The 8,835-nt window shown below is 40.3% G+C and overlaps 1 protein-coding gene across 2 annotated transcripts; it reads left to right on the top strand.

Moving 5' to 3' along the window:
• Positions 1–2,622: 2,622 nt before the first annotated feature.
• LOC148404669 (regulator of cell cycle RGCC) lies at positions 2,623–6,711 on the top strand. Of its 2 annotated transcripts, XM_088392955.1 has the most exons (5): positions 2,630–2,844; positions 3,848–4,012; positions 5,026–5,106; positions 5,626–5,688; positions 6,108–6,711. In XM_088392955.1, the coding sequence occupies exons 1-5, from the start codon at positions 2,823–2,825 to the stop codon at positions 6,113–6,115; spliced, it is 339 nt and encodes a 112-aa protein (XP_088249081.1). In that variant the 5' UTR covers positions 2,630–2,822; the 3' UTR covers positions 6,116–6,711. The 2 variants fall into 2 exon arrangements, with proteins under 2 accessions (XP_088249090.1, XP_088249081.1); XM_088392964.1 differs by lacking the exon at positions 6,108–6,711 and having other exon boundaries at positions 2,623–2,844; positions 5,626–5,696.
• The last annotated feature ends 2,124 nt before the right edge of the window (positions 6,712–8,835 follow it).

Below are 8,835 nucleotides of genomic sequence, written 5' to 3'. Positions count from 1 at the left end.
CATGACATGTTTGGATGTAGATGATGTCAGATACTTCAGATAATCATCGCTGCACTACCAGGTAAAATCAGACGTTCACCCTCCATCACGTCTTTGAGGTGGAAAGCAGATATTTATCATTCTCTCAGCACAGACTTGAAATGCAAAACATTCAAAGTGAGGCATCTTGAAAGCTGCTGTCAATCAAGTTCTAAAACACTAGACAGCTCGGTGGGGGGCGGTTCTCTGATCCACACTCATCTGATTTTGATGCACTGCTATGGTTGTAATAGTTATCACCGGTGCCTGGTTTGTATTTGGGAGAATGCATGTAATGACACCCTAGTGTTTGGTGGGAGGCACTGATGGCTGCTAGCTAACCATTATAACAACAATAGCTGCATCAGCGTTGCCAGTGGATGTTGTGTAGTGGTCGATAGTGCCCAGTGAGGGTATTGAGGCTAAAGAGCTTCTTGGCTCACGCACAGACTTTGAGACTCGTATATGTAGATTTGAGGCGCTGATCTGAGAGGAGATGGGTTGAAGACAAAATCTCATCATTACCTTCCCTCACTATGACTATTATACTTGCGGAACTAGATTTACATTGCTGACTCTCTACGGTTCAGCCTGGAGCAGATTTATTATAGTTTTTGAAATAGCTAAAATTTTTAATTTAAAAACAAAAAATCGATTTCTTTGATGAGATAAAATCAAAATAAGTGCTTTTAAAAACTATAACGGAATTACATTTCAAATGTATCCAACTATCAATAATTATAACAAAAAATGTCTTACATTATCAGCTTTGTCAATTCATTCCAGACATGAGCATTCAAGTTTATTTTCAACGTATTTATTTTGGTACGTAAAACTAAAAACCTGAAAATTTGATTTAAAAAAATAAATGTCAACATGAAATAACTACCTATAGTGAAAAATCCCAAGATATTATAACCCTAGTCTGAATGCAATTTTTAGGGCTTCCACTGACATTGGTACCATTGGTACCATTTTTGGCTCACTACCAACACAGAAGGACCTCAAGGGCAGAGGAAAACACTCCAGTCAAATCATCTGTTGAGAAACAATGGGATTAGGAAGGACACATGCCAAGGAGTGCAAGAAAACATGCTAAATGTCCACCATTGCTGTCTGTGGTTTACCATGTCACATTCATTTTCTTTGCTACATTGTTATCATGGTATGATGTCACCGTATTTACAAGGATGACTAAAATATCTCCATCCCACTTACACTCCATGATAAAAAGACCCAGATTAGTAACGCTACAGCTCACAGTGGCTTGCTGAATGTTGCTGTACGGTACAGTAGGCTGACTAATATTTGGAAACATGGCTATTGATTTTTTTGTGATAACAGAAAACCGCAAGGTCCTTTGTGGGTCACATGATGTGTTAAAGAATGCATTTATTCTCTTTGCTCTCCTGGAGGAAAACCGCTTCTCGATCCATCTGCTGCTCAATGGTGTTGAAATCCCCAGTGTTGTATCCATCCGCAAATATTCCTGAGTCATAAACTGGTTCGGATCTGGAAAGTATTAGAGCCAGTCAAAATCGCTCACTCCTTTTCTTCCACGTGCACTGTCTGGAAGGCCCGCAACCGGAAAGTTCAGCTGTGAGAAGTATGTGCAACCCCGCCAAAAGGAAAGCCTGTGTGTTTCACTTTTCTCAACTTCGAGTCATGCAATTACTGCGAGCAAACTCCTCTTTAACGGCTGCATAACATCTTAAATATATTTCTATTTTGTGTAAGGTTCACATGAGGTGATTACCAATGCATGGGGATTCTCTACCACACAGTAATGAGACGCCACAAGAAGTTGATATTCATGGCATTTCTTCTGATTTGACTCTTGACTGACCTGGTGTATTTTAGAGATTCACAATTGCCATGACCTCATACGCTAGCCTTGTTCCCTAGCAGCAAGAGGAGCTTAAGCGTGGAGGCGGCAAAGCATACCTGTGCAGCTAAAAATGTCATTTATTACCAGTAATGATCTCAACACAGTTATTGCCCAAGAAGAACCTTTTTTCATGCTTATATTTTCCCTCTCTGGATAGCCCATTTGATAGGATTAATGTGTCAAATTCAGCAGTGCTCACATGCATTCAGCATTCATCTCATTTGTTATGTTGACACCCTTTGACAGGAGGGCTGGAGTCCATTTCCACTGAGATTGGAATAAGACAAATGAAGTCATTATTAACTGATGCATGTAGTGATGTAGAGGAGCAGCAGTAGCAGAAATGCTCAAACAGGAAGTGGTACCTTTTACTGCCAACCAGGGTAAGAATAGTTTCAGATTTTTTTTAATCAGTTTTATTTCAGCATTTTAAATTTCTCAAAGTATACGGCTGCAATGTCGAGAATATAAGGGACCTATTTTACACTGATGATTATAATTTCAGTTTTTAATCCATTGCTATAAATACTATAGCCTGAAGCGCTTTGTTACGGCTACAGCTGTTGTGAAAGTGCTATATAAAGAACAATATATTTATTGTATTGTGTTGTAATAAGAACTATAAATGAAGGGAGGGAATCCTCAGCAAGTATTTCAAAGGAAAAAACATTGAAGCCTGAACCAAAGTTGCATAATAGCCCCTTTCCTGTATGCCTGATTATGTTTGCTTTTCCGACGAGCCTTTCCTCTCATTTCTTTCCATTTACAGTAGAAGTCAAGTTTTCCTCCTCCATGTGTCTGGCTCCTCCTCCCCCTCTCTCAGCTGTATAAGAGAACTACAGTCAGCTCCAGTCAACCTAGAAACGCCTTGATCCCAGCAGTCTGCTCTTTATTTCGTCCCTAGATTGGCACCACTATGTCCTCAGGAGTGACTTCAGGTGAGTCCAGCGTCTATATGAGCCATTAGTTTTCAAGTGGTGGACTGATGGGGATCAGATAGCCATTCAAGAAGTTCTCAGAGAAGCTATATTTGATGTTTTTAAAACTTATTTCTTGCCCAGTCACATCATATTTAAACTGTCTACACTTTCACGTTTTGCCTACCTCGCGTTTGGTTTGATCACGGCTGTAATGTTTCATATTTTCACATTTTCCACTTTCATTTTATGTGTGCACCACAGTCACGTGTCATTCAACAAATGCGGATATATATATATATATATTTTTTTTTTTTCAAAATTAAGCACATATATTTAGATTCTAAATGGATTTGTCAATGCCTTACCATTCTGTTTTTTTCCTTTTAAAGTAAATAAGAACTGTGTTTATCCTGCAATGTTTGGTAGAAATTGCACAAAATGACATCTTTTACCACAGCCCACGGCTCACATTCTAACTTTGTTTCACATTTTATTATCAATACCACAATGTTAACAGTTTGAGTGTTTTTACACCACTGAGATGTTTTTCATGCTTTAAAGGCTATTTATTCACCCACCTCCACTCCATCCTAACTACCAGTATAGGCTTAAGCGTTTATTTCATTCGAATCTCATGAAATTCACAAGAACATTTTCTATACGACCCCCAAAACACTATAGGCAATCTTTTCAAAACAACCCTGCATGCTAATGCTTATAAAAAATATAAAAATAGTTGCGATGAAGTAACCTCATAAAGTGGTGTCATATTTTCCACGCAGACTTTGAGCTGGACCTGCAAGATTTATTCACCCACCTCCACTCCATCCTAACTACCAGTATAGGCTTAAGCGTTTATTTCATTCGAATCTCATGAAATTCACAAGAACATTTTCTATACGACCCCCAAAACACTATAGGCAATCTTTTCAAAACAACCCTGCATGCTAATGCTTATAAAAAATATAAAAATAGTTGCGATGAAGTAACCTCATAAAGTGGTGTCATATTTTCCACGCAGACTTTGAGCTGGACCTGCAAGATCTGCTGCAAGAGTTCCAAGATGTGGTGAAGGAGCTGCAGGCCCCCCCTCAAAGTAGCCTACATGCATACCAGCACATGTTGACGGAGGCCAAGAGCCGCAGGGCACCAGGGGATGATAGCGGGGCCGAAGACTCTGATTACAGTAAGAAAACTGAGCAACCTCCAAAACCCAATATTAATAAGTGTGGGACAAATAATCCTCCACGTTTTTAATTTGCATTGAATGAATGGTACCAAAGGCCAACATCCATATACACCTTGAATATTAATGCCTTTCTGCAGGCATAATAGTCTTTGTGATTCTTTTCTTGTGGTTATGCAAAAACAGACGTTATAGGACAAAAGAAACAATCGTGCTTTTGCTCCCTTGTGTGATGCATCATTGAATGTGTTTTGACCTCTAGTGTTTAAAGAGAGAGGCCTGTGACAATAAAGACGAAACCTTCACAGTCATTGGATGAATAAGCATTCATTTTGCAGCTTGCAGCATTTCTCGACCGAAAAAAAATAAAGTTTTAGAAAACAATAGTGTTTGCGGGACCAGTGTGATCTCTGTGTGTTTAATTAACGGCGTAATGTTGGCATAAAATAATCAACAATGACTGCGATGCATTTGTGTAGTAAAGTGGGAACCCCCAGGGGGAGTACTAAATGTTCCCTCTTTAGATGTTGTAAATATTGACATATTGAAGGAATGTAGTGGATTTAGTAAATTAACACAAGGTTGAATGAACTCAATATTTTGATATAACAAAATGCAATCACGTGTCATTTGTAGTATTTTAAAACTAAACTAAATGTAATTGTAAATACATAAAGAAACTTTGTAGTCTGCATATGCCAGGGGTGCGACCATTCCATTTGGCGGAGGCTCCAGATAAAGGTGCCAACGCATGAAATTATTTGTTCCTTTTCAGCCAGTAGACCTAAAAATATTTTCCTTTAGCTTTGGCACAAATTTTGTACTTTACAGCATATAGTCAATTTATAAATGTGATTAAGACGGGTATTTAAATGACGACTGTATTGAACATTTATTCAATGTCATATTATGAAAAACAGATACAATGACATAAAAGTAATACAAAATATTGTATGTTTGTACCTAATGTTGTGGCCAATGAGTGCGTGATCCTAAAATTGTGTCTCCTGCAGACAGTGAAACATCTTTGGGCAACAGTTTGAACACCAGTGAGGAGGAGCTGCACACAGCAGGCTTAATGCTGCTACCGAAAGGTACTGAAGGCGTCCTTCAGCGTATGCATATCGCTGTTCCGATCACTGTTGATCTTGCTGTGACCACTAAAGCTCTGGTTTTTTTTTTTTACACAACAGCTTCTGTCTGTGGCTGCCGTGTCTCCTGCAGGGCTTTTTGTGTCATGTCACAGCACTTCATCTTGTATCGGTGCAAATGCAGTTGTATTGGGTCGCATACGCATACACAGCGAGGATGGTTACATATCAATGGGAATAAACAAGGGTGACCTGCAGGGGCCGCTTACTCTATTCCACGTCAGAAAGTTATGCAGAGAGACCCCTGTGGGAGGTTGCGAGCTGTCAAGTTTTTGGGCCCAACTTTAACTCTGTTTGTAGACAAAAAATTCAATATTTTCCTCGTCTAAAAGCAGTTCATCAGACATTCTCTTACTTCACAGCAGTTGTTCCAATGCAAATACCAAAGAAATGAGCCATGCTTCAAAATCTTAGTTTTTTTTTTTCTTTCTAATTCCTTTTCTCTCTGTCCTCTTTTTGCAGCCAAGCTGGGAGACACAAGGGAGCTGGAGAGCTTCATTGATGTGTTGGACCGGGAACTTGCTGGTGTGTAGTTAAGGAGATTAGAGCGTCTATCACTCAATCTTTTATTTTCTTATTTTTCACTGACACACTTACACACCATAGTAGTAGTGTACATATAAAGTCACATATATAGTGTCCCATCCTCCTTCTTGGCATCACCGAGCACCTCTCGTAGGTCTGATTTGCTAACATACATGTAACAGGCGGTAAATTGTATGTTCACACTAACAGATTGCAACATAATTGGCAAAAGGTGTAAAAGTGGTGGGGACAGAGGACAAATTTCATGTATATGCTTTGAATAATATCAATCAATCATGACGACACCATCATCACAAAATAATTCATATTACAAATAAATCATTATACCCTTTTAACTTCAAAAGATGCCCCTTTCCTCATCTGCCCTGAGCTTCATTCTCATCTCTTTTCTATCACAGAGATGTGAAAATCCCCATCGAGGGGCAGAGAAAACAGGCTGCAGGGAGGCAACACGGCCGACTGCCGCCGAGCAGACGGACGGACGGATCTACAGCAAAGCTCATCGGAGGGGGCCAGCCGTGCCCTCGCTGCTTTAGGGGAAAAGGTTAAGATCAGAATTAAAAGGGCGTTTCATCGTTAAAAAGAAAAAGCACAAGACCCCCTGACGATGTTGCGTCCTTGTCCAGAAGACGATGAGCCTGCAGTGTCATCTCCAAGATGTGTGACATATTCCCAAATCTCGATAAAGCCTCCATCTGTCCGACTTAAGAAGTCTGCCTCCAGTCCTCTGAATATGCTGATGCCTCATTTGAAATTCCCAACTGTACTAAACCAAGAATTCGCTCCGATTCCTCTGGCTTCCTTTTTTTTTTTTTGGAAGGAGGCTTTGTGTAGCAAAACTATGCAGCACTTTAGTTTAACTTTAAGTCTCTGCTGTGTAATATCAAAATGTCATTTATATTCTGTTGTTTCACTGTACAGTTCTTGTTATTGCTTTGTTTTGTATCAAATGTCATGAAGGTGAATGCATGTAGTGGATAAATAAAAGACCATTTGCTTGCATTCTTTGCCTTTTTATGCCCTTTATGTTGATGGAAACCAAATCCAAAGTAGGTTTATAAGAGACAGGGTGACATTTGCTGGCCACATTTTACTTTCAACACAAAGATTTCAAACGTACGTATACTTGACAAGAAACAATATGGCTTCACCTTTGGTGCCGCGTGACTTTTGCCGCCGTGTATTATAACAGAGCTGATGTCTGATGTCTGCTCAAGCATTCTTCATTGTGTACACTGTAACTTTGCTTCCTGTATGCGTGCGCTGATCATACTTTGAGTTTCACTTCTGCCAACACATGAGGAAAAACACAAATTTAGCTCAGACGCGCAGCCAAGACACCTTGAAGGGGAAGTGCGTCAAAAGCACCGCAGAACAACAATGCATGTTTTAACTTTGTTCCGAAACTGATGTAGGTTGTGACCGCCGCTCCAACTCTGGAGACAGAAAGTTCTTATGAGATTGTAAGGTTTGGTTAAAAAAAAAATCGGTAATGAGAAAGGTTTGGAGTTGAAACCCCTTTTTTTGTCCACAGAGAATTAAACCAAAGTCAAAGTCAAAGTAAAAGTCTGCTTTATTGTCAATTTCTTCACATGCCAAGACACACAAAGAGATCAAAATTACGTTCCCACTATCCCACGGTGACAAGACAGTCCACAACGTACATACACGTAAACAACACAAGAAAAATAAAACAAGAAGGCACAATCAATGAATAAATAAGAGTGATGAATAAATAATAAATAAACAAATGACACAATAAATAAGTACAGGACGCTACGCAGAAGGGGGAAGAGAGTTCAGGATCCTAACAGCCTGGAGAATGAAGCTGTTGGTGAGTCTGGCGGTGCGGGAGCGCAGGCTCCTGTACCTCTTCCCAGAGGGCAGAATATCAAATAAAGAGTGAATATTGTCAATAAAGTTACAAATATTTAGCTATAAAACTGTAAAATAATAAATTTCTTTAACCCTCATATTAACTTTAATTTAAACATAAACCTGTCATGAAGTGAATGGAGCTGGGCGACAAAATGCAGCTTGGACCAGAGTTTATTGAAGGGAAAAGGTAACTAACTAAAACTAACAGAACCGACAAACTGACATAACAGACCGACCGACAGACTGGCTAACCGAAACAGAACTGGCAAAGACAGGAACCAAAAGAAACAAGAAACAAGAATGACATCAAACGGGAAGACATCAACGATCCGAAAAGGGGAGTGAGGGGCAGACAGGACTTAAATACAAGACAGGTTACAAGAGGCAGGTGACTGGTTACATTGATTGAGGTAACACAGGAGGGTAGGGGTGACACGAACAGAAACCATCGTAACATACATAACAAAGCAACCGGGGACGAGTCGGGACAAAATCAATTCAGTCTGACACAAGGCCTAATAGTCAAATTTTCACCATAATAAAACTTTTATCAAATGTATGAGCAATGTTTTAGATAAAATATTAAGTGTAGAAGAAGCATAGTACTTTGAACATCCTTTAAACCAGGGGGGTCACTAAGTCCGGTCTTCCAGGGCACCTATCCGCCGTATTTTCGATGTGTCCCTTGTTCTGAATTAACTCAAATGGATTACTAATAGTACTTTAGCCAAAATTACATTAAAGTCCCAAAAATCTTGATCACTATTGTATGTACCGTATTTGCCGGTGTATAAGTCGACTCGGTGTATAAGTCGACCCCCTAAAGTTCGACGGAAATTTACGATTTTATGATATATCCTTTGTATAAGTCGAGCTCAATTGTTGCATTATATTAAACTTCAAAATTCAATCAGAAATATGCGAAATTTATTGACGAAATGTGTTCAAATTCCGGGAGGCCGTGCGCATGTGCAGTGGCCGGAAATAGCTCCAGCCGAGCGGATCGGCACTTTATAAGCACCGCGGAGGAGATCGCGGAGCCTCATTCAACTTCCAGCGGCCAGCGCACTCGCGCACGCCGCCTGGCACCACTGGGAGGCCGTGCGCACCGTGCGCACGCGCCAAGTGGCCGGAAATAGCTCCCGCCGAGCGGATCGGCTGTTTATAAGCACTGCGGAGGAGATCGCGGAGCCTCATTCGACTTCCAGCGGCCGGCGAGCTCGCGCACGCCGCCCGGCACATCCGGGA

This window comes from Syngnathus floridae, chromosome 1, assembly GCF_059516105.1.
Source record: "Syngnathus floridae isolate MCC-2025c chromosome 1, RoL_Sflo_1.0, whole genome shotgun sequence".
In the NCBI taxonomy this organism is placed as follows: domain Eukaryota; kingdom Metazoa; phylum Chordata; class Actinopteri; order Syngnathiformes; family Syngnathidae; genus Syngnathus; species Syngnathus floridae.
Note: the sequence above shows the minus strand (reverse complement) of the source record. Positions and strands in the feature narration are given on the sequence as shown.

Bases quoted from the DNA above. Each gene is read 5' to 3' on its own strand.
- LOC148404669 (XM_088392955.1), top strand. From the start codon at position 2,823: ATGTCCTCAGGAGTGACTTCAG. The intron at 2,845-3,847 runs GTGAGTCCAGCG...TTTTCCACGCAG, and splicing joins GTCCTCAGGAGTGACTTCAG to ACTTTGAGCTGGACCTGCAA. The intron at 5,107-5,625 runs GTACTGAAGGCG...CTCTTTTTGCAG, and splicing joins CTTAATGCTGCTACCGAAAG to CCAAGCTGGGAGACACAAGG.